The following is a 25,453-nucleotide window of genomic DNA, read 5'->3' on the forward strand; positions in this document are numbered from 1 at the left end:
GGAGACCGAGCCCGTCTAATCTCTACGTAACATTGTGAAGTGACTCTCCCTCCCACCACGATGCTCCTCGGATGCTCCTTGGGTTCCTGTCCGACACCATTTCCGCCAGCACCGTCCCTGGGAAGCCCCCCCCCCCCTGCCCCGCCCCACCCCCGCCCCTCCCTGTGTGGCTCCACCAAGCAGGGCGCATTCAGATTGTCCCGCCGGCCTTGGACGGTGTGCTCCACATTCACCACGGCCGTGTGCCCGAGGCCCGGCCCGGCCCAGACCCACTCGGGGTTTACAGCCCAGACTCCTGTCCCACGGAGTGACCCTGGCCTTTGGTGGGACAGTACGATGTGAAAACCACATAGGACGGGTAACACGGGACATGTGCCGGGAATCTGCTCCTTTTCCGACACCCAGAACCTGAGCTCCCTTTCCCGGGACTCCCACTGCAGAAGGGGAGGCCAGGAACCTGCGAGCTGCCAGCCGAGAGCCTGTGCCCGAGCGAGTGGGGTGCAGGAGCGAGGCCGTGGGAGGAGCCGTCTGTGCAGTGGCGGCTCCCTTCGCCGGGCCTCAGCAGAGCTGGGGGTGCCACCGGGGGGGGCGGGGGGGGGGGCAGGCCCCCACCACGCTGTTCCTAGGGCAGCGGGAACAGTCTTCCGGCTTCCCTCGGTTCCTGTTCTTTTTTTCAGAATAGTGCAGCTCTCCTGTCCAACCTGTGGGCCACCCCATTTGCTTCTAGAAAACTCCTTTTTTTCTTCAGAACTGATTTTTGTGGTGTGGAACCAAGGACTTCCAAAGCAAGATCAGCTGAGTCTTTCGGACATAAAGCCGGCTAGTGGCCAAGGCAGACGGCAACTGCACAGACAGCCCGCAGCTCGTCCAGCTGGGCATGAGCTCGGGGACCAACAGAGGCCCAGCACACCTGCGGTCTGGGGGATTCCTCCCCAGTGGACCTCTGCCGTGACCGTGTCCCTGGTTCTGCCTCCCAGTCCCGGCTCTGCGGCTTCCTGGCTGCCCGGCTCTGGGCTGTCCTTCGACTCTCCCGAACCCCAGCGTCTCCCTCTGCACTGAAGAAACGCCAGTGACAGCCACGTGCACCTCGCAGGGCTGGTCTAAACACTTTTTAAAAACCCAGGCAAAGGCACTGCCTGGCCTTGTGGTGTAAGGCTGCGGCCGCGCTGGACCTGTGCTGGCAGCCTCCACCCCCGCCCTTCGACCCCCGCCCCTGCCGCTGGCTCCTGAGCCTGAGCTTCTCCGCGTCACTGACCAGCTCTCGGATGCCAAGGCCGAGTGTGGCCCTGCTCTCCCCCCCCTCTCCCCTCCACGCGGCTTGGCCCTGACCACAGTCGGTGCGTCCCCATTCTCCCCTCCCTGACCCAGGGCCACCCAGCTGGTTCCCGCTCCCTGTGACCCGAGTGCACACCTCCAGGAATCTGCCTCCCCCCGCCTTTTCCTGCCGCCGCCTCCTGGGTCACCTCCGTGTCCACGCCCCTTCGTCATCCCCGCCGTCTCATCACGTCCACACCTGCGCTCCCTGCTGCTGCCTTGCTGACACCGAACGTGCACCCCCAGCCCCAGCCTCTCTGCGGGCGGCACACAGAGACACGGGCTGCGGCACCCGCGGGCCCTGGACAACGCTCTGCAGAACAAACTGTTACATGAGGGAACACGCGAGCCCGGCCTGCCACGGTCATCCCCCCCAGCCAGATCGCCACGCGCCGCTCCCGTCCAGGCTGCACAACTCAGGATGGCTCTCGCTTGCTCTCCTCACCCGGGTCCCTCACGTCTTCCCTTTTGCCCCCTCAACCCCTCCTTCCTACCATCTCCACCTGATTCTGCCCCCGGCTGTTGTTCCCGCCCCTGGCCTCCCCCCCCACAGAATCCGTGTCCCACACACGCTCTAGCTTCTCCGAGCTCAGATGCCATGCTCTCTGAGGCTCCCACACCCTCAGGCTCCGCTGCCTGCAGAGGGAAACCGTCACCTGCCCCCCAGCATCCCGCGTGCCAGTGAGAGTTCATCCCTGATCTTTCTAGAACACGCTTGGCACCTTCCCCTCTTCTGAGCCTGTTTTCCTTTCTGGGATGCTTTCCTTCCACGCCCTCGTTATTCAAAGCTACCTCTCCCCATCTGGGACCTTCCTCTCCTCCTCGGAGGCGCCCTGACAGCCCTGCTCCTTTGTCACTCACTACCGATCTGTCCCCACGTGCCCCTCGGTATCAACCTGCCTCTTCTCTTCACAAGAAAGCCCCGCCCGCTCTCCGGGCCCCCAGGAGAACCGCCCCAGCAGGTGCTCCAGGCTGCTGGAGCCGGCTGCTTGGACTGGGCGCCAGCCCACCACTGCCTAGACGGATGTCCTGTCCGTGGGCAAACAGGTCAGCCTTCCCGTCTCCTTCTCTGCAGAAAGGGAGCCTCATCTACCACGTGCCCACCCATCGGGCTGCTACGAGGCTTCGGTTCAACACTCGGCACGGAGCCTGCACGCAGCACTGGCTCAGAACACGCGAGGGCGACGTTCCGGGGGGGAGCAGATGTGCTACCCACTGCGGCGGAACACCGGTCTCCTCAGTCCCCTCAGCTGAGGAGAGGAACCCAGTCCCCCCCTGGACCGTCTGCAGTCACGCAGAGCGGAGGGGCAGATGGGGCCTGAGGCATGGGAGACAGGTGCCGGGCAGGGCGAGTGTGAAGGCGCCTGGCCCCTCCCTGCGGGCTGGCGGTGACCACTGCCAGGCGCAGACGCCCCTGCTCACAACGTCCAGTAGCCCGACACCCAGCACTCCTGCCCCTCGCGGCACCCACGGGGCCGGCAGACCACACTCCACTGAACACGCTTCCACGCGAGTTCACACGCTCGGGGCGACCCGTTCTCTCCCCCGGGGACACCTGCCAGGACACCCTCCCGTGCTCAGGGCTCCGACTCACAGGCCAGCCCGCGGAGCTGGGGGGGAGGTGCTGCCGGGCCCCAGGAAGCAGTCCGAGTAAGGGCTGTTTTCATTTCCTTTTTTTTAAACGCTCAGTGGACCCTAAGAATGAATATGGAACATCATACCTGTGTGAGTGTCAGAATGAACACATTCAGCTATTTTCTCAGCCTAAAAATAAATGTTAAAAGCCATTAGTTCTGATTGCCTAGGAATGCAGTAGGAGGAATCTTGCTGGGGGGCAGCCGGAGGGCCCCGAGAGGTCCCTTACGTACCTTGTTGTTGCCACTGCACACTCTGATAATGGACACATAGTGTCTAATTTTTCTGCAAGTAGAAAACAAGGCATTATTGCTCTCCCGACTGTCTGTTCTGGTGGATACCTCCTGACTCTCTGTTGTGATGGGTACGTAGCTATTCTTTTCATTGTCAAAAGAGCATTCATTGATCTTTCACAAAGTTCTCTGAGGAAAACACGCGTCTGGTTTGTGGCCAAGACCGCCAGTAACAAAGTGTCTACACTCACCCTGCGGCGTCTACTGAAAAGAAGTTGACTCTTCAGCAAAAACAACAAAATCCTTCCAAGTCATCATCACATACAATAAAGAACAGCTATGTGTTTAAACTCGCACTGTGCGTTAACCCACCAGAAGCCTGCACGCCTGCACTCCGCACCGGGGCCCTCAGCCAGCTGGGGGCGGGTGGCGAAGCCACCAGGGCTGATCTCAGACGCTGCAGACTCTCCTCCCTTACTGCTCCTTTGATTCCCCCCCATTTCCCCCTGATAATTAACCCCTGTATACTCATCACAAAAGAAATGAGGAAAGGACATAAGAAGGCAAAGACTCAGAACAGAGAGCCCACACAGACCTGTCCCCCTAAGGCCACTGCCAACTGGCGCAGAGGCCTCGGCCTGGCTCCGCCCAGCCCTGGCAGCCGGACCCGGGACCAGGGACGGCACCACCCGGCCTCAGTCTCCTGATGTGGAAGGTGGAGGCGGTGGTGAGGACGAAATGAAGGGCTGTCCCGCAGGTGCCGAGAGACGCAGGTGCGAGGACCACCACTCACAGCCTCCTCTTCCCTTTTCCTTCCTCCATGTGCGTGGCCGAGACCACACGCCAGGTGTGGTTCTACATTTGGACTTTTGCACTTGTCACCAGCATTTTTCTCGGTAATTTACCTTCCTATCCTTTCTAATGGCTGCGCGTTTTACTGCTGGGTGTTCTGTAACAGTCACACTTTCCCATTGTCCTATATGACTTAACACAGATTCTGAGAAAAACCGCAGGGGATTTTGAGGCTCCTGATACCCTGCTTTGCAACGTGTAGTCACGTCTGTTTTACGTGAGAGTTTCCATAAATGACAGCATTTGAAATCTGTTGATTTAACTTGGTAAGTCTGCGCAGAAGTAACGCACAGGCTACCAGATCAGATGGCAGTCCTGCACGCGTGGGGAGCCCATCAGGCGGTGTTCTGGCCGCACGGCTTCCCGGAGGGGCCTGCCAGTGCCGGGGTGCGCCCCTGTGCGCCTGCAGCATCGGCAGGAGCGTCTGGGCCCTGGAGGGCCAGGCCGCAGGCACGAGGAGGCCGCCCCGGAAGGCCCTGCTCTGGGGACGCCTGACCTATTTCGAGTCTTTCTTTAGAACTTCCGCGTGCAGCTCCGCACGTGCCCAAGCGCTCGGAGCGCGTGCTGCGATGAGCCAGCCGCGGCGTGCTGCCTGGAGCGCCCGCCCCCACTTACCCCCCCTGACCGACGACAGGCACTATCTTCACGTTCTGCTGCGTGTTGTCCCCGTTTCTGGCGTAGTACACTCCTTGCCACTCCTACAAATGGAACGGAGGCATCGTTATACTTTGTGTGCAAAACACGAGTCCAAGGACATTTTCCGCTCCTGGTTCCGCTCCATGTCCCGCTGCTCAAGTGATTGGCCTAAAAGATGTCTCAGCCCCACACACAATTTTGGGCAACCTGACGATTCTTGCTCACCCTCCCAAGCCCACCGCCTCCTGGCTGCTGACAGAAGCTGGTCACCACGGTCTGAGTGGGGACATGTGTCCCGTCTGCTGGCAGAAGAGGCCCCTGGCCCGTGAGGGGAGCGCGCCCCCTCACTTCACCGCACAGGCCCGTCCCCTCACGGCTCCCACCTGCTAGAGTGGGGTGAGGAGCGTGTGGCCCCTGGCCCTGCATTTGGGAGGGAAGACCAGGACGAGGCAGAGAAGGGAACACTCTGTGGCCACTAGCACGCTGGGCCGCTACCACCATCTGGGTCGGGGGTGGCTTTCGGACCCTCTGCGTCTGGGTGGGGATGAGGAGGGGACGGCCAGGACCGGGCTCAGGCAGAACTTGGAGGTGAGACCTTAAAATGCAGGGCTGCCACGGCACCGGCTGTGCTCTCAGGCCAGACAAAACAGGGGCGTTCTTCCCCAGCGGACAGCAGCCTCAGGAGCAGCCGCGTGCAGGACGGGGCTGCAGTGGTGTCCTGCTCTTGAGGCGGTGGGAGGGGCCTGGGAGAAGCCTGCGTCTGTTACCACCTCAAAGGTTCTGAATTCCTCCCCCAGTCACCAAGGGTCCTCGGGCTGTGACGACCCCTGAAGCCCACCACTGCGGGACACAGCTCACAGGGTGCTGCAAGCCCTCCTTGGCCGTCAGGAGCCCCACAGGACTTGAGCCACGCCCCCCCACAGCAGCCTGGGTGGCTCAGCTCGAGTCTCCTGCCCAGACCCTTCGAGAAGGTCGGTCCCGAAGGCTCCCAGCTTGGGGCGTGGCAGCCTGCATGCAACAGCCAATGGTACAAGCTCGTCCCCAGACTCCTCTGGAGAAGGGGATCCCGGAGAAACCAGACGCCCACAGAGCAGAGGACGGTGACCGATGATGCTCCCTGGCGTGCTTCTGAAAACACCACGCACCCACGAAGCACCGAGTTCAAAGGAGCCGGAGAGCCCAGCTCGGCGCTCACCTGCCCAGGGGCAGGAGGGAGGTGCGGGTGCTGCCAAGTTCTCGGGGGCGGCTGGCACGGCAGAAACAGGCAAGGCCCACACGGGGGTCCCGGGCAGAAATGCACTCCCGTTCTCCGTGTCCGTGTGCCTACCCTGGCGGACAGGGCGCCGCTCAGGCTCCCCGCCCAGAGACGGCTGGGCGACCGGCCGTGGCGGCGTGTGCCTGGGCACGGGAGCGAAGCAGCACTGAACTGCGTGCCTCAGACGGGCACACGGTACGGGGTGTGGGTGCTCCCTTAAAGAGCTGGTGGGTTTGAAAACCAGTGGGAGAACGACGAGAGCCCGATCCGACCAGTCAACCCGCACCTGAAGGACACTTTCAGGACTTCCTCCCGTCCCTCCGGCACAGACGGGGCAGCTGCCGGCCCCGGCCACAGCCGCGCAGCCCAGCCCGCAGAGCAGGGCGAGTCGCAGCGACTTCGCTGGGGCAACAGAGCGGCCTGCGCGCTTTCCGGTCACCAGCGGAAACAAGAAATAGCTACTTGTCACAGGTCATCTTTCTTATCCAAAGTATATTTTTAAATGCTGACCTATCAGAATTCTTGGGTTTTAGCTCCTGAGAATAACCAAGCTCTGCCACAGAATGCCCTCGGGAAGGTGCCACCCGGCAGGGTAAACGCACATGAACGGCACGCGGGGCCCTGGCGCTCGGCGGAGCTCCACAAGGGCTGCTGCTCTCGCAGGGCTCTGCACGGGGCTCCCCACCCCCCCGACCCCCACAGTGCTCCCCTCTCAACTGCACGAGGGGCCGCACCGCCCTCTGCTCCGGGGTGGGCTCGGCAGCTCGCCGGGCTTCTCCGACTGTTGGGACGGCCCCTGCTCGGTGCTCATCGCCCTAATTAAACCGCCGCCCCCGCCGCCGCCCACCCCCAGGGCTAGCACGGCGCTTGCCTGCGGGAAACAGTCGGAGAACAGCCTCGCTTCCACTCTCGGGCAGAAGAGGCCTGGGGAACACAGCGGGGGACGCAGAGCCCAGGTGAGCTCAGAGGGCACAGACGGAGAGGTGGAGAAGACGGGGATCCACCCGTGGGGGAGGGAAGCACAGAGCCCCCCCGGGGCCCCGGGGGTAACAGCCGAGAGAGGATACGGGCCCCTCAGCCACCTGCCATGTCCCGGGTGGGCGTCCAGCAGCCCGCAGCCACTCAGCGCCTGCAAGGCCGGTTTCTGAGGCAAAACCTCACGCTCTCTGACAGAGAAGAGCGGTGGAGGCCCAGGTGTCGGAGAAGGTGGGGGGCTGGGTCCTACGGCCCTGATGGAGAAGTCTGGGGGGGGCAGGGGAGGCGAGGCCAGAGCACACGCATGGGGCCCGGGGTGGCGTGAGGGTGCGGCCCGAAAACGAAGGCCCCCCCGTCTCAGCCCCCACACCGGAGCCGCCAGCCGAGGACAGCGGGCAGAGGGGTGTGGAGAGGCGGCGTCTGCAGCACTCTCCGCTTGACCGTCAGAACCCGTCCTCTGCCCCCAGGGCTGTCTGACCGGGCAGCCCTGGAGTCTGACACTTGAGAGCCCCCACCCATCCCCTAACCCCTTCTTACGCCTCGGCCGGGTTTCCAGCGCATGTCTGAACGCTCCCCACCGACCAGGGTACCACTGGCCCGGGGCCCCGGGGCCCCGATTCCCCTGGGGAGACGCCACTGGAGAGGCTGCGCATTCTCTCACCTGCAGAGCTTGCCCAGCCACGCGCCCCATCCTGCTGCAGCCCTGCCGGACAACAGGTGGGCCACTGACTTAGGACAAGTGGCTGCTTCTTCTCTCTCCCTGGGAGCTCTAAGCACACACAAAAGGACCAGGCTCCTCTTTGAAATAAAGTGCTACAGAGGTCAGAAGTACGGTCATCTCCAGACGCCCTGCTCACGGTCAACACGGAGCTTAGAGAGCACGTCTCCTGCTGTGCGAGTTCGAGGCCCTTCGTACCTGTCCCTGGTGCCCGGCAGCATAACTCGGGCGCCAGAAGGGGTTACGCTGTTTGCCTGGACCCAGAAGACCCGGGCCAACAGCTCACCCACCGCGGGGCCCTCTGCACCCCTGCTGGCCGCCTGAGTGTAACCATCGTCAGATCAAAGCGCACCAGGGCCAGCACTGCTGGCTGCCGCCTGGATGACACTCACAACGGCCCCGCAGGCCAACCAGGGGCAGCCCAGGGCCTACTACGTGCCAGGACTGGGAAGGCCACGGCAAAGCCCCCTCCCAGCTGCCGGGTCTTGGGCGATGGCTGCCCTGTACCTCGCTTCTGAGGACGCCCTGCTCAAGCGGGGCCGGAACACCGGCTCTCACCTGGGCAGTGTGCCTGACACCCGAGTGCCCCTCCATCCACCTCAGACGTCTCTTCTCTTTTTCTAGTAAGAAACCACCACCGTGTGCTCGGAGCCACGGGAAAGCAGAGGGACATGCACCCACTCACGGTGTCTCTGAGGGGCCCAAGCACGTGGGGCATGAGCTTCGCAAGGCGCCTGGGCCCCACGGCAGACTGCTCTTTTCTGCGGTGGGCAGCACTGGCCACAGGGGCAAGGGTGCCGCTCCCACGGGGGCCCCCGCAGTGAGCAGGAAAGCAGGTCACCCGTCTCCCCACTTCATTCAGTAATCACATCAACAGTCCCTACCCAGCTTCCAAAGGGTTAGGTGAGCCCAGCAGGAAAACTGTCTATGAAAAGCAGGAGCGTTCTCCTTCTGCTCATATTGTAAAACCTAGGAACAACGTCAGAAGCCCCTGCTCAGAGAGGGAAAGTCTCTCGCAGGCCGGCCGGCCTTCCCTCTGTCCGCCCTCCAGCGCCGTGCTCACGGGGCTCCTCACACGCCCGAGCAGCGGCCCCTTCTACTGTCTGTCTGGCTCCCTGGAATGTGAGCTCTCTAAGGTGGGCCTCAGCGTTCTCGTCTCCTTGCTAAACCAGGCCCCAGCAGAGCACCTGGCATACGGGACACATTTTTAAAAAACGCTGCACAAGGGAACGGGGCCCAGAGAACTGCTGGGCTGGGGGGTGTCCTGAGAATGTGCTCCTCAGCGGCGACCCTTCACCCGGACCATCTGCCCATACCCGCCACTTAGATCAACTGTTAGAGAAGATAAACTTAGTTATTACAAAGATGAAAACAATGACTGTAAGTGTCAATGAAAGTGGCTCTGATTACTGGCTGATCACATTATACAGTTTCTTGGCCTCAGTTTCCTCATCTGTAAAATGGGAACAACAGGGAAACCACCACTACACTGCTCTCCTGCCCTGCCGGGAGGAGTACGACTGAGACTACCTGGCATGGGCAATGTGCAAGGAACGCTAAGTCTCCTTCCTTCCATCCCTGTTATGTGAAAGCAAAAAAGGTACTAACCTCTCACTTACCTTCCCCGTCCTGATGCACGAATTTATAGTGTCGAGCAAGTCCGCCTTTTTTTCATTTATAGGCACTTCTGCTAACTCCTTCCCTATCAAGTCACCTGATTTATAGCCCATTGTTGTTTCAAATGCAGGATTTGCATACTGGGGAGGCAAAAAAAAAAAAAAAAAAAAAGCATCTGGTGAATTAGAATAAGTTTTGAAAAAAGGACGATAAAGACTGTTCCCGACGCCACCAGGTTTCCCCGCCAAAGCCCAGGAGCCTGGAGCTCACCACGCGGTTCTGAAGCGGCGAGAGCGCAGCCCCAGAACAGCCCCCCCACCCCCCTACCCCCCACGCCCCCAGAGTCCTGAGAAGCCTCTGCCCTGTGCAGCCCGGAGGGGCTGGCTCTCTGCAGTGCCCTTGAGGCTGCCCGGAGTAGCAGGCCCCTCCCACTGAGACACCAGCGAGGGAGGGGCCCGTGGAGACAGGCCAGGGGCTGTTGGTATGACACGCAGTGGAATAAGGCACCGGAGTGGCATCTGAAACGCCCAGACTCTGCGCCCGTGGGCCCCTCGGCCCCTCGGAGTCTCCAACTGCGCGTCTGTTTGGTGGGACGGAAACGTCTGTCTGGCCTCTCTCACGTGAGGCGAGTGGAGAGCGAACTTGGGAAGCAGGCTGTGAGCTAGGAAGTGTGTGTGCAAGCCTGAGGCTTTGTGGTTACCCTTCAGACAGGCCCAGAAGATGAGAAGAAAATGTATGGGAAAGCTATGGGTGTGCTGCTAATAATAATAATAATAACAACGACAAAACAATACTCGAAACTGTCTCTTTTCCTTGGCAGGCACTATAGCAAGCACTTCACACACATTAACTCACTGAGTCCTCAGGACACCCTGACGAAAGGTAGGCTGTCGGTGGCACTAACGTCCTCCCATTTGCACAGATGACAGGGCAGATGCGTAACCCTCCCAAAGACGCTCACCGGGAAGGGGCCGGGGCGAGGCCTGCCAGACACCGAGCCAGGGCCCCCGCCGGCCGTGCTGCCTCTCCGGGCACCAGCTGCGGAAGGCGCACGTCAGCTCTTTACGGGAGAGTCACAAGTTGCACCGGCGGGAAGGCCTGGGTGCTCAGGCGTCAGCCCAAGTGCAGCTGTGCGCAGACAAAAGGGACATTTCTCCGGCACGGCCCCTCCCTCTCGGTGTTACCCAAATGCACAAGCCTGTTGTCCCCGGTCACTGACCTAAACCCACTTTGCTAATAACGGGTGATTTGTTCAGTAATCACCAGGCTGTTTTTGAAGTTTTGGGTAGTTTCTACTAAATTTCCTCAGGTGTAAACTACCTTCGAAAACAGTGAGAAAGGCGAGAACCCGCAGACCTGTGGTCCAAGCCTCTTCCCTTGTGCCACCGTCCCCCTCTGCCCCCTGCTGGGAATAATCCTTCCGGATAAAAAGTCTCTCCTTAAACAAAAAAGTAATTAGTACCTTTTCTTACTTATAGGGGACTTACTGTAAGTTACACATTTTAAAGACTTTGTTCTGATAACCCTCTAGGGAGAAAACTGGTCTCTTGAACTTCAGAAAGACAAATACATCATATTGGAAGGGTTCAAGCCTAAAAATGAGAACACAGCAGACCAGAACGACAGAACTTCCAAAGTAACAAACCTGTATAATGTGGTCTTCACTTATAATTTCAATTGCTTCTTGACTTTTCTCTAATGCAGTGAATACTGAGTTACAAGCCCTTTATGGTTAGGAGGGAAAAAAAGGACAGATTAATGTAAGTACTACGAAATCTAATACAATCCCGGGGTAAAACATTAACTTGCATAAAAGTACTTTTTGTTTGCTGATAAAGGTAACAAATCCTAATCCAAAAAAAGAGGGGAGGAAATATTGAAAGGCATAAACAAGAGATGACCTCCTCCCCCCACACCACTACTGGCCAGGACAGGCACACCTTGGTGCCCTTCCTTCCCGTCTGACGAGCAGGGGGCGCGGGTGGAACACACTCCAGGGTTCGAGTCACGGCCCTTCCCTGGCTGTGGGACCCCCGGCACGAGACTGACGCTCCCCAAGTCTCCCTTCCCCCCACCTGAAGAATCCTTGTGAGGGACCACACGAGGGAAACAGAGCCAAGAACCCCGCACAGAGCCCGGCAGAAAAGAGGCTGCCAGTCACCAGGGACCATTGTTTTAAACAAGTGCTTTTCCAAGGTTGGGATCGGCGGGGTGACTAGCTTTATCCTCTGCTTTGCTCACGTAGCCTTACTTCACGGGCATTCTCCCACGTCCCTGGTGTTTGAAACACTTTTATTTTTAATCCTCACCCGAGGGTGCTTGTATTGATTTTACAGAGAGGAAGGCAGTGGGGGGGGCGGGGCGGAGGGGGGCAGCAGTGCCCGGCAGGAGAGAAACATCGACTGGGAATGAATTTTTCCCAGTTTGGGTTCCCTAGTTGTCTAAATTTTTAACATTATTTAAGGCATTTTTAAAGCTATAGACAAACTGAACATCTTTATGTTGTCTAATCTGATTCTGTTCTTTCATGGAATCCGGCTATTATGTCATGCTGAGTTTAACTCACTAGAGTTTATCTGGGGAGTGCATGTGAGACTGGGCTATAACTCTAATTTTCCTTCCAAACAGTTAACCAGTTATCACAGTTGTACTCATTGCAAAGTCTGCCTTTTTCTGTGTTGAACTAAACTGGCGTATTACACACCGACATCTGACATACACTCACCTATTTCTAGACTTTACTGGTCCAGCTGCAGCTCACAGTTGCTTGCTGCAGTTTAGTGCCTTTTAATATCCAGGAGAGCAAGTCTGGACTCTCCTCCTCCAACCCCTACCCCACGGTTCCTGCCCCTGCAGGTTTCCCTGGCCTCCTCACTACGGACCCTCCCTCCGGCTGTCAGCTGGCGCACAGAGGACGGAGCAGAGCACGTTGACAGGTGAGGACAGAGGGTCAGCCGTGGGCATAGTTTAGAGTTTGGAGTTCACCCTGGAGGCAGAGGGAGGGCACCGCAGAACAGAAACGCAAGTGGAGGGCTGTGTTCCTGCAGCGTGGAGAAGGGACAGGAGTCAAGACTAGGTGTAGGGAACTAACTGACGGTTTCACGGTCCAGGTGAGGGAAGACGGCAGCCCGAGGAGGAAGACGAAGTGGCGTACTCCGCAGAGGCTCGGGAAGCAGAAGGAGGAGGACCGGGAGTGTGATCGGAGCGCGGGGAGTGTGGAGGGGACGTGGGGTTTTCAGTCTGGGGCCTCGGGGCAGCGACGCTCAGCTCACCGAACTCAACTCGGGTGCAGTCAGGAAGGGAAGGAGGGCGCTCCCAGCGGGTGCAGGGGTGAGGCGGGACCGGGCTGCCTGCCGGTTAACCTCCCTGGGGCTCTGTTTCTGGGTCTTGGCTGGACAACAACCAGCTCTGCCATCGCCTCCAGCTCCCCGGTTCTGCTCCCCACGGAAAGGGGGCGGCGGCCTAGCTCCCCGTGGGCGTTTAGCAGGGAGCGGCTGACAATTTTTCATCTGCCAACCTCATATAGTTTCACTACTTTTTCTGCTTTTCTTGATAGCTTAACAAGGAGCTAGATTTTCACCCATTTCAGTTTAAGAAAACTTCATCCACAGCAAATGACAAAGTAGAAAGGAAAACATGTCACCCACCAGAGAGATGACCAATGTTTAAAGGTTGGCTGTGTGTGTATATTGAAAGTATTTTTTCTTAAAAACCACAACAGAGAATTCAGTGTACATATTTTCATGTCCTGCTTTTCATTCGCTATTACTTTGGAGTCCCCCTTGCAACCCGAGTGTCCGGTTGCTAACATGTCCACCGGTGCAGCACCCAGGCCGACTCCAAAGATCTGTGTGAGGAGAGGAGCCACCCCGTCACCCCATCCTGTTTCGGCAGGAGGTCGGTTACCCCCTGCCCCCCGCCACCACCCCAGGTAGCCGTCTGTCCCAACCAAGCCTTCGCCTTGCAGCGGCGGCGTTACCTGAGTTTCAGCTGCGAGCGCACCTCTCCGAACTCCAGCTGCAGCAGCTCGTTGTAGCAGGCCATGAGGCTCGGGTTCTCCACGTACCTCTGCGGACAGAGAGCACCCGCGCCCCCTAAGTGTCGGTGCCTGTCAGCCAAAAGGGTGCTTTTCAACAGACGTCTCCGTCTGGTAACTGGAGTCTGAAACACATCTCTCACTGTGAATGGGGAACGAAAGCTGAAAATGGATGGGCACCAAAACAGCTTTCTTAAAAAAAAAAAAAAAAAAAATAGGGCTGGAACATGCTTCCCTCGCAGGGCTTTCGGGGAAGAGAAGCTCACTTGTGTGCACGTCACTAACTGGCTGGCTGGAGCTTCTGAGTCTGCGCACCAGTCTCTCGCCAGTTCTGGAAAACGCTCCTCACACACACGTCTCCTCTGCTCACTCCCTCTCCCGTCCTCCTGGAACTGCTGTCGCCTGCACGCTGCGCCTGCGCTCTCTAGTGTCACTCGGCTTAGCCTCTCTCCCACTTCTCTTCTATTGTTCTACCTCTGAGCGACATGCTGGACAATCTTTTCTGACCTGTTCAAGTTTTAAGATTTTCGTTTATTATGTGTTCGTTTCTCAAAATTCCATCATGTCCTGTTTAAAATTCGCTTTGCCACTTTTCGTAGCTTGCTATTCCTTGCAGATATTTCTAAGCTTACTATTTTATTTCTTTACATGTAAGAAGCTCAACCGCTTTAAATCCACACCCGAGGAGTCTAGTGCCTGAGAGCACGAGGGTGTGTTCCTGCACCTCTGCACTGGTTCTCACTCGCAGCCCCGCCCCCTGCACACGGGTCAGCTGTGACCGGGCGCTGCCTGCTGCCTGCTGACAATGATTTGTGGGGAATCTCCGAGGCCAAAGATGAGGGGTCTTCCCCTGGGGACGGTCTGTACTGGCTCCGGCAGACACCTGGGAGAACTACCATCCGGAACACTTGACACTAAATTCATGGTTTTGAGGTTTCTTGACTGCCTCGTTGATATGAACCGGGGCTGCACATCTCCCCAAGGGTCCGCCTCACACAGGTTCTCTCCGCCAGGAGTTCCCAAGGCTCACTGGCAACCGGCTGGCCAACCCCTTCAGCCTCCAGGCCCAGGAGAAACCAACAGACCGGAGCTGGGGTGGGGAGAAGGGAGGCGTGTTTGCGTGGCCTTGTTCCCTGAGTCTCTGAGCCGACGTCAAGGGCGCATGTACACAAACAGGCGTGATAACGACACGCCCTCCGGGGTCACTGCTCAGGAGCACGCCATGAAAGGGGACTTTCTCAGGCACAGTTTTGAGAGACTGAGAAAGCGAGGTGTTGCAGATTATTAGGTTATCAGCTTAGAAAGTCAGATCAAAATGTAACACGGCACAAGGACAACCAAATATGTCCTCGTGCCGAGGGATGCCTGCGCAGGCGGGGCACCTACCCTCGTGAAGCCAGCAGCGATGAGGGGCAGCACGGACGGCTCTTCCCGCTCCGCCCTGCAGAGGAACACAGCATACGTCGGAGGCGGCGGTCAGCAGTGACATCTCACCGCTCACCCGCTAGCTTACACGGCACTATGAGTGTCCCATAACCAGTACTTTGGGGTGAGTTAGAGGATATGCAAATCAAAAGTACAAAATCAGGAATAGTTTCCTGTTTTAGTTTCATATACAGCTTTTTGGTCGTGCACAGTAATGCCTGAGATATAGAGGTTACATCAACAGTCAAAATGCAGGAGTAACCACATGTAGACACTTTAATTTAAACTAAACTATTTGATATGTAAACACTTTAATTTAAACTAAATCATTTCCTGTCTTGTTCTACCGCCTGTTTATTTTTTAAACCCCCCGAGGGAGGGTGAGGCAGGCAAACAGGGTCACCAGCGTGGGGGTGGGAAGAAGCTCGACCCCAGCGACGAGCGTGATGCGGCGCGTGCAGGTGCCGCAGCCTAGTGCTGCACGCCTGGACCGACGCGGCGTGAGCCGATGGCACGTTCGTAAGCTAAAAACGTTTACTTGAACACTGCCCTTCTCCTCACGTATTGTATCCTTTCCTTACTTCCAGTGCAAGGGTGAAATCTAAGACACCTCTGTTTATGTGTAACTCACATCCCCATTTATAGAGCTAGACAGACAGACAGACAGACAGACACGCGGAGTCAGAAGGCGCCAGGGAGACAGTCCCGGACACACTCCGACGGGCGGGAGCGGGATTCCCTAGTGCCGCGCTGGTTGCTAAAGTGGAAGGCAGTCCAAAATCACAAACCCCAGCACGAGGGTAGAAGCTCCCAACCCCAAGGTCACTGCCAAAGCCAGAGAGAGTAAAGCACGAGGAAGAAAAGGCCGAGCCGGCAGGGGCTGCGCGGCCACAGCCTGCGAGCTGCTCTCCAGGCCTCTGTACAGAGCCAGCACTTCACGGACACACAAATTTCAAAGTCGAAAAGGAAAAGAAATGAACGCTTACCTGCGTACTACGCCAATAATAACTGTGTTTTCCGAGACTTTTGAGGATCTAATAGACCTATTAAAAAATTAAAAATAAATTTAAAGCAATTTTAAAAAATAAAAACGTAATTTTGGTAGAACAGTGAAAGGTGGGGGAGAGGCCGGAGGAGGAGCCAAAGCTCCTTTCACGCTCTGGGTCTTCCTTCCTGGCTACTTGGTCTCTGCCATCGGGGGACAAGCTCCTAACCCTGGACAGGGGACCCCGACAACCACGGAGCGAGACGGTGACCGCCGACCGAGAGGACGCGCCTTCCATGCACACCGCTCCCTGTTGGCCTAGCCGCCTCGGGCGGGGCACTCCCCTCCCTCGGGCTCGCAGGAGACGGCCGCCAGCCTCTGCCGACCAAAGGCAGCACTGCTCCAGGCGCGTTCCCCACGGCGACCGCAGGGGCCGGCTCCCCACGTGCGCTAAGCGGCACAGAGACGCACTCCTCGGCAGAGCGTAGGCAAAACCAGTAATGACAGAAAATCTAAACTGGGAAGTGCAAGACGTTCTCATCCGTCTAAAAGAGGAGGATCGACGCCTGACAGAAAAGGTTAAGAATGGAGGGCTGGCCGAGACAGTAGGAGACCCTGCACCATGGACATTGCCCCGCCGAGGAGAGGCTCACCAGACAGTCAATTCGACGGTCCCAGGGAGCCTGGGGAATGGGGAACAGCCAAGAGATCAGAGGGGGCGGAAATAAGTGTGACACGGAGGGGTAGGAGAAGGAAAAGAAACTGCTCCACTAGAGAGTGCTTTCAACGCGCCCTACACTGGGCAAGAAAGCGGGTCTCTCTGAAGAAGAGCCAGGAGCCGAGCAGCCCCAGACACCCTGCCTGTCCCTGCAGGTGCTGCTCCCTTTATCCAGGATGTTTTCTCCACCTTTCTTCCCTTCAAGACTCCCGCTCATCCTCAGGACTCGCCCCAGGCACCCTGCGGGGGGCCCTCCCTGACACGGGCACCCGCGGCCCTCGGTACGTGCGTCCTCCGGGGGCACGCAGGAGCCTGGGCCGACATCACTCCCTCGTCCTGCCAACTACAGCCTTCGCTCCTCAGGGCAAGAGCCACACCTCCGTGCCTCCAACGGAACACGCCGTGCCCGTGCCCAGAACGGAGGAGACCTGCGAGGCGGGGCTCCTCGGCTGGCGGATTTGGACACGCAGCAGCAGAACGCCTGGCCTTCAGTGAGGAGCGCGCAGAGGCCTGAACACCCCCAGCCGAGGGAACAGGGGACGCAAACGGCCTTCTAAGGGCATGTCTTCTTCCTGTTATCTCAGTTTTCAAGCCCTGTTACACTTAGTTCAGATCCCTTCTATCTCCTAAAAGTCAAGCTTTTAAATGTCCTTAAAATTAATGCATAAAATTTTATATTAAAATTATGATTTGTCTTTCCCCAATCTAGTAAGTAAAAATGAATGTTTCACTTTGCCTTGCTTCCATCAGCAACAGAGAAATTTTTTTTTAAATTACTTTTCTTAGATTTATGTGTGCTACCCAGAATTCTCTCCTAATGCTGATATTCTGCAAGTATTATAAGGAAGGCACATTCTCCTAACATTAGAAGACAATTTTCAAACATCTGGAAAATTACTCGTGGCAGTAATATGCAGGTGGAGGTTAATTACATACTGGGTTTCACCTTAACACCCAACGGTCCTCATTCATACTTTCCTACCGTGTTAAGCAAAGCAAAGTGAAACAAAACAAGAGATAAAGATCAGACCAAGAAATAGTGATGCGCTAATCTAATCACGTCTTGCTCCTTTTACATGCACGGAAGGCCAGTAAAGGACGCCGAACTTAACTTCACGTGTTTCTGGGCTGCCTTATGGCCACAAACGCCGGTGGGACTGCCAGGGCTGAGCCCCGGGCTTACCTGCACAGCGCCTCTGCGTCCAGCTGCCGGGGATTTCGGTGGTCGATGATGATGATGTCGTGGTGTTTGGCCAGGAAACAGGCCATGACGGAGTGGGCCTCCTTGGTGACCGTGCACTTAAACCCTGCTTTTTCACACGCCTTGCAGAACCCGTGACACTGGCTGTCCTCTTTGGTGAACACTAAAAGTACCTGAGCCAAAAAAGCAGAAACACTTAAAAACAAAGAGAAAGAGAGAGAGAGATGTTGGAATTTCACTCCTTAACAAGCCACAGAAAACTCCCAAGTCAAGTCCACAGATGTGAACTTACACTCTGTTGATATAAATGCTTCTCCTACACGTAACTCTGGGACATTACGACTCAGCTCCTAGAGGTCAGGGCTATTCTATCCGCCCTCAGTCAAGTCCAAGTGAATGGATCACACACTTCTTTTGCTCCTAAACCCACTGGCAGAACCCATCAAAGGCTTGGCCAAGCACTTCATCCTGAAACTCAATCAGTTACACCACACACACACTTATTTCAGTCAACAGTGAGTTAGCCAGGCAAGTCCTTTGATGGCGAATGCTAATACTTCAGTCAAGGCCCTAGAATACTAATGCCTTATATATCGTACTTAAATGTTTTGACTCAAGATTTTATGTAATTCCTCCAAGGTGAAAAAAATTACTCTACATTTTACGAGAAGAGGTTTAAAGCAGACCGGAATGTCAGTCACCCTCGCAGCCCTGTCGGTTAGGGGACACGGGAACAGCAGCACCGGTGCAAGAGGCGGCACATCTGTGCCGCCCCTCCCCCACCCAGCCAGGCCCCCAGCCGGGCTCAGGGGAGCACTGCTCCCCCGCCTTCAGCCCGGACGGACTCCTGGGGCCCGGGGTGGCATGGGAGAGGCTACAGAGCTGACCGACACCCTGCCTCCGACGCTCAGTCCCTCTGAGTGCAGCTGTGTGCGCAAACGCGAAGAACTAAGAGAGCACAGCTCTGCCGGTCTTTCCCCACGTGTGTAAAAAAAAGAAATAGTGAACATGTGTGTGTGTGCGCAGGAAACACCAAATAACTCTGGGACTGAATTTCAATTGCTTATTTTTGTCTTAATACTTTGGATGAAACAATTTGTAGGTATTTTTCGCCGTTAGAGCTAATTCAGAAACGTAGGGAAGAACACGATTTTTCTTTTCATGTTGGAAAATTTCAAACCTACAGAAGTTGTGAACGACAATGAACGCTAGGAGACCCTTCTCCTGGCTTCATCGGTGGTTAACATTTTGCCACCCTCGCTCGCTCTCCCGCCCCCGCCCCTCCCTACACACACACACACACACACACACACACACACAATTATATCCCTTCGCTTCTTTACTGCTGAACCTTTTAAAGTGGGTTGCAGGCACTTCTTCACCGGCACACACCTCAACGTACACGTTTAAGAAAAGTACGCCCTCTACACAACTACAGCACCGACACGCTGCCTGAAATGGAAGACTATCCTCTCCCTCCCCACCTCTTTACAGAAAGTCAACGTGAGAAAACCACAGCATGGTTCATCATTACCTGGAGTTGATCTGGATGAAATTTCATGGGGCCAAATTGCACTTCAGTTGTCGCCTGTAGGAAAAAGATCTGTTTAAATATAAGAAAAATGTAAGCTTGCTTAAAATCTTCTCTCTAGCCAGAGCCACAGGCGAAGGTGCGGTTGCCACCCTAGAGAAGAACGGCGCAGAGCAAGCGGTGATTGGACAGAGAGATCCCGGGAATCTCCTCGTAACCCAGGACGGGTGGAGAGCAAGGAGGGGAGTGAAACGAGTGGGGTCCCGGGTCCTCCCTTCCTGCCCGCGTGTGGCTGTGAGTGAGCTGCTCAGCCTCCCTCCGCCGACAGTCAGATGAGACCACAACCTGACCAGCCCTGTGATCGGACACCAGCCGACTCTGGTGCCTTCCCCGCCTACGTCTCCCTTCTCCGGCACAGACCATGAACTGGCGCACAAATCATGGCGTCCAGCAGGCAGAGCCGTGGGTCCTCCGGGCCAGAGAAAGCTCTTTGAGAAACAGCTGGCACTTCCACACCCAGCCCCCAGCGATGAACCATGACCCTGGGTCCCTACGCAGAGGAAGAGACACCTTTTTGCAATTTCGCAGAAACACTGCATGGGCTGAAGGCATCTGCGCCCTCCGGGGGCCTGTGGGTGACGGGAGGACTCCATACCCACAACAGCAGAACTCGACGGTGCCCAGTGGCTGCCCGTGGCCTGCCTCGCCCCTCGGACGGTGGCCCACCCACAGTAAACACATGGAACAAACCTGCTCCGTGATGTGGATGCCTGTGCGTAATTTTAACTGCTAGAGGCTGATGTCTGCTCACTATGGACCGCCGGCCCAGTTTCTGATTCACTTTGTAGGGGTTTCGTCTCTCGGGAGGCATGAGAATGAGGGTCAGCACTATTCCAGGCCTCACACTGAGGGGAGGACTCCGCGGCAGGGTGGGAGAATGAGGAGGACAGCACCATCCGGCCCCCTGAGCTGCGTGTTACGGGCCAGCCTCGCGCTGAGAGGCGTGGCCGATGCCGGAGCCAGAGTGTCCCAGAGCAGAGCCTTCAGAGGGAGATCTGACCCATACGCTCATGCCCCACGGTGCCCAGAGAAGGGCAGCAGGGGCACAGAGAGGGACCCCTCTCAGTGGGAAGGTTTTTGGTTTTTAATGAACAAATTTTAAAGCAATGAATGCATGAAAGAACAAGGAATGATACAGGCCTAGTGCTTGGGGAATACAGTGGCACTACTCAGGGAAAAGAAAGAGAAGGAAGAAAACGACAGGAAAAATAAAGAAAAAGAGAACCTCTCTGTTAGTTTCCTTCAGCGCAGGGGACAGTTCCATAAGAGAGCAGAAAAACGCAGCAGCAGGAGGGAGGCTGCTACTGTGTGAGATACAGAAGCAGGTGGACGGCTCGTGGTCCTCTGTATGCACGGGGGGTCTGCGGCCTTGGATGCAGAAGACTCACAAAATTTGCTATGAAGAATCAAATAGCCCTGACCAGTGTGGCTGAGTGGGTTGGATGTCATCCTGCAAAGCAAAAGGCTGCTGGTTCAATTCCCAGTCAGGGCACATGCCTGGGCTACAGGTTTGGCCCCCAGTCAGGACTTGTACAAGAGACAACCAGCTGATGTTTCTCTCCCTCTCCTTCTGTCCCCTTTCCCCTCTCAGTAAAAATAAATAAATAATAAATAAAATCTTTAATAATAATAAAGAAAAAGACTCCAATAGATGAAAAATAAAGTCTGAAGGGAAAGAAAGAAAATATTTATTAATAGTATAAAAACAAGTGCTTGCCCTGGCTGGCGCAGCTCAGTGGACTGAGCGTGGGCTGCGAACCAAAGCATCGCAGGTTCGATTCCCAGTCAGGGCACAATCCTGGGTTGCAGGCCATGGCCCCCAGCAACCACACATTGATGTTTCTCTGTTTCTCTCTCTCTGTCATCTCTAAATATAAATAAAATCTTAAAAAAAAAAAAAACAAAAAAAACAACTGCTATACAAGAGCACAAAGAAAACCTGAAAACATATTCTTTTTTTAAAAACATGCTCTTAAAACATGTACAGTTTTTATTCTTTAACCATAATACAATCGAAGCAGAAATTTAAAACATACATTTAAACAAAATCAACAACAAATACCTCTACCCCTAGAAAAATTTTAAATATTAACTCATGCACTTGCTGGATCAGAGAGGGAAATGCAAACTAGACCTACAGATTACTCAGAAAATGATAAGAATGAAAATATCATGTAATAAGACTTACAGGGTACTGCTAAATTTGACTCAGAGGCAAAATTCACAGTCTTAAATCTTTCTGTCATGAAACAAGAATTAAGTAAATAAGCTTTCAGGTCTACGTTTGAGAAAGTCCACAGTACAAAATTAAGGAGACCGGGAAGAGAAAAATAAAGGTAAAGACATTAGTTAACAACAATGTCAAACGTCAGTGGCTGTTCTGATCTGTAAGAGACACAGGTGTGTGCGCACACAGCACTGGCCACGAGCTGGGGGACGAGGCACACTCGGGGCTGGCTCCAGGCCGAAGCCTCCTCCCTCCCGGGAGAACGGCTCTGGGCAGCGAAAGGGGCGAAGCACCTTTTACAGACAAAGGACAGCATAACGTTGTATCTCGGCTCACGAAAATAACTCACCACTGCATCACTTGTAAGACACAAAAGAAGCCACGCGTTAATTTTTTTAAGGATTATGAATTTTGCCTCAGTACAGTTTTAGCAATATCGTTTTCAGACACCACTGTCCCGGCAGTTCTGCTTCACCACTGGACACTCTATTTACTCAGTGAGACAGCGCATTAGCCTCACTTCCTGTCGGCGGGGCACGTCCGGCTCCCGGGACCTCTGCGAAGCAGTGGCCCAGGAAGGTCCGACGACTGCTTACCACCCCCCACCCCCCAAAATAGCCACCGCCAGGAAATCTGATGACATTACTCAGGGAGTTGACGTCAGCACTGGGCCCTCAAAGAATAAACAACTTCCCAGCGGCTCTGCAGAGGGGATCGGAACCGCCGGCATTCTTGTGCTCGCCCTTTGTGTAGGAAAGTCAGGACCGAACTGACCGACTGCTTCAGGCCACAGCTGTCTTAGTAATGTTTACTTCTTGCACTAATATTTAGAAGAGAAAAATAATTTTAATTAATTTTAATAACGTAGCACTGATTTAATCTTTTCCCTTCAAAAGCAACAGATATTTTTAGGTATTACAGAAACAAACAGTATGCTCATAGGCTGGTACTGGTAATTATGCAAGTTGTTGAGTTTAGTCTTTTGGATTTTTAAATATTTATGTGTTTATTTAAATTTATTGCTATAAAAAGATTGTGACATTAAGGTATCAGATTAGGATGTCAGTGTATATTTTAGTATTTTAAAGTAACTTTTGTAAATACATGGCTGACAAACTGAACTAATTATTAGAAACTTTGATGAAACATATCAGATTTTTTTTTTCTTTCTTTCTTGTTTATTTTTTGGCCTAACTGACCTAACATCGCTAAGGTGTGACTCCGTAAGGCAAAGTTACTGGGTTATGAATCTTGGTCGTCCTACGGGTGGGAGAGGAGGCAGACATACAAGCCCAAGCTGTCTAAAACCCCCACTCCCGCGGCCCTCCCTGCTCCTCTGCCTGCTCTGCCTTCCCCCCACGGCTCTCAGTCACCATTTGCCACGCTCCTTGTTTTACTGTTTATCTCCTCTATCAGCTAGTGGGAGAGTGGGAGTTCTACGAAGACAGAGATTTGTCTGCTTCCTTCACTGCTGTATTTCCAATACCCAAAGCAGTGCCTGGCACCCAGCAGGCGCTCAAAAGATGTTTCTGAATGACTGCCGACACAGGAGCTGATCTTTCTGAAACACTCTACCTAAAAACCACACTCACACCAGCTTCTACACGGACATGTGTATGCAAGACACAACTCCCAGTTCTCAGAGCGTTTTCATGTTCGGAGTACACTTCACAAGGAACATGAAGGAAGGACGGAATCAGGAATCTTTGAAAAGCCTAAGCGCTAGGAACCACAGAAGAATCCTGTGATCTCTCCCTTTTTCCTACATCCCCGTTATTAGAAACTAGAGTTATGCTGGGGTCAAGCTGCAATAATTGCATACAAACCTAGGGACTGGAGTAAAACACTAGGATCAGATTTTGTCCTGAGCTGCACTGTCCCTGCCGCCAGTGCAGGGCCATCTTCTCTCTCCCTCCTTTCTCCCCGCTCCTGCTCCCCCCCACTCTCCAGGCAAAGAGTGGTCATTTGATGAAAGGGACACAGCCTGGATAAGAATCAGAGGACCCCAGTTCTTAGGTGGGAAGAGTCCAGATTAACTCAGACACGTGTGGGCCACCCGATACCATGTCATGAGCCGAGCACAGAGCCGGGTTCCGGAGAGCAGAGAGCCGGTGCCTGACCCCGGTGCAGGCAGTAGTAGGGGAGAACGTAAACAAGGACAGCGAGGTGCAGTTTTAGTAGAGAAAGAAAGTGCCTACTATGTGTGTGCTAAACACGTTGCTGTCATTCCTATGACTAAACAGCTGGTAAGGGGCAGTGGTGGGGAAGGGACACAGTTCCCGGGAATTTAACCCCGTGGCCTTCTCATGCTCCGTTGGGAAGACCTAAAAGCACTGACCCCAACCAGCACTGCGCCGAAAGAAGCCCAAGAACACGGAAAGCAGCCTTCCTCCATCCGACGAGTCTTTGCTGGGCAAGCACACTGTGCCGAATGGCTTTCTAGGCAGTGAGCGTTCAACAGAGAACAAGACAGACACATCCCTCAACGGGGGAGACCTGATGGAGGGTCAAGAATCAGAGTCGCCTAAAGCAGCGATGGGGCGGCGAGGTCCGGGTGAGGGGGAGGAGCCAGCCAGGAGGAAACGGAGGAAGGAGCGCCAGGCGGAGGGCACGGCTGGTGCACAGGACCCACGGTGGGAACAGGGGAGCACGGGCGAAGACGAAGAGGGGAGGAGATGAGGCTGCGGTGAGGCAGGGGCCCTGGGGTGCAGGGCTTTCCAAGCCAGGACAAGAAGCCTGAGTTTCATTCTATTTTCAGGAAGAACCACTATAGAGTTTTTATACGGGGAAGTGGTATGATCTAATTTTTATTTTTTAAAAAGATCCCTTTGGCTACTTGTGGAGAAGGGGCATTGAGAGCGAGAGAAGAGGCCAGGAGGCCAGTAAGAAAGCTTCCAGAGAAGTCCAAGCAGAGAGGGTGGCAGCTCCACCTAGCCGTTTCCATGGAGACGAGGAGGTGGCTGTGGGGGGTGCTTCGGAGGCAGCGTGACTGGGGCTTGCTGATGGCCAGGACACAGCCAAAGCCACTGATCCCCCGACCAGTGTTCCGGCGTATGACTCGCACTTTTACTCCAGGGTTGTGGGGAGCTCTGGGGTCCGCAGGCCGTCCTGGCAGAAGCTGGTGTGGGTCCGCTTGGTCCTTTCCAGGTCCACCCACAAGATGGCACCAGGACCTGCCCCGAGGCCGAGCTCCTGGCCACCTTCCCCGGCCTTCTCCCAGAGTGGGCCAGACACTCCTTGTATCCTCACCCACTGTCCTCCTCGCTTTTTTCTCCCCTGGCTGATTGCTAGTTTTCCCTTCAGTCCACTTAAACAGCAAATATTTACAGGGAAATCTGAACAGATATTTTAAGTTTTATAAAACACGTAAACATGTCACCGACTACAGTCTGTTCTTCTGCTGTAAGCGAGTTTTGAGGGGAGATGGAAAAGGCAGCATCTGCATCTTCCTTGTGTGTGTCCGCTTCTGGGGTGGCCACAGGGGACAGCTTTGTTTCCATAGAGATTATGACCCAACTGATTTAGGCCTTAAATTAGAATATTCCGATTTGAATTGAGAAACGATCTTTTTGTCTCAATGAATGGTGTATTCAGTGTGAACAAAAGCTCCGCAGCACATCTGCTGATATCATTTCCTCTTTACTTCGGTAATAATTACTAATGAGAAATCTATCCACTCAAGTCCTAAAAAGGAATTCATGCCCCCAAAATTTCACGAGTGCCTGAAAATATGTAGCGAATGACATTTCTCTACAGGATGTACGAAAATACTGAACGCAAAATATTTTAAGACGTCTTTTTGCTCATTTCACATCTACTGCACTTAAACACTCTCTTGTACTAACTCGTCTGAACCGTAGTCAGAAGTCGGTTCTGCCCCCTTCTGCATTGTCACTACCTGGACTCGACAGATAGGCTGGTACTGGGCGGGGGAAGTGCATTCAGTCATTAATCCGAAGCACAAGAGCACCAGAACGCCAAGTTTCAAAAGGAGCCAAACGTCTGACCCACAAGCACAGCACGTGCAAAGCCCTT

At 55.0% G+C, this 25,453-nt stretch overlaps 1 protein-coding gene across 2 annotated transcripts in view; it reads right to left on the minus strand.

The window, feature by feature from the left end:
* The window catches only part of PDE8A (phosphodiesterase 8A), an 87,811-nt gene that overhangs the window by 18,948 nt on the left and 43,410 nt on the right, over positions 1 to 25,453 (minus strand). For both annotated transcript variants that reach the window (XM_036012333.1, XM_028502276.2), the window contains exons 2-11: positions 19,135 to 19,188; positions 17,583 to 17,773; positions 15,683 to 15,739; positions 14,658 to 14,712; positions 13,215 to 13,303; positions 10,881 to 10,959; positions 9,238 to 9,375; positions 4,650 to 4,732; positions 3,183 to 3,234; positions 3,036 to 3,078 (exon numbers count right to left, since the gene is read on the minus strand). In XM_036012333.1, coding sequence (XP_035868226.1) covers positions 3,036 to 3,078; positions 3,183 to 3,234; positions 4,650 to 4,732; positions 9,238 to 9,375; positions 10,881 to 10,959; positions 13,215 to 13,303; positions 14,658 to 14,712; positions 15,683 to 15,739; positions 17,583 to 17,773; positions 19,135 to 19,188 — 841 coding nt within the window. The remainder of the gene's footprint in view (positions 1 to 3,035; positions 3,079 to 3,182; positions 3,235 to 4,649; positions 4,733 to 9,237; positions 9,376 to 10,880; positions 10,960 to 13,214; positions 13,304 to 14,657; positions 14,713 to 15,682; positions 15,740 to 17,582; positions 17,774 to 19,134; positions 19,189 to 25,453) is intronic.

This window comes from Phyllostomus discolor, chromosome 12, assembly GCF_004126475.2.
Source record: "Phyllostomus discolor isolate MPI-MPIP mPhyDis1 chromosome 12, mPhyDis1.pri.v3, whole genome shotgun sequence".
Classification (NCBI taxonomy): Eukaryota; Metazoa; Chordata; class Mammalia; order Chiroptera; family Phyllostomidae; genus Phyllostomus; species Phyllostomus discolor.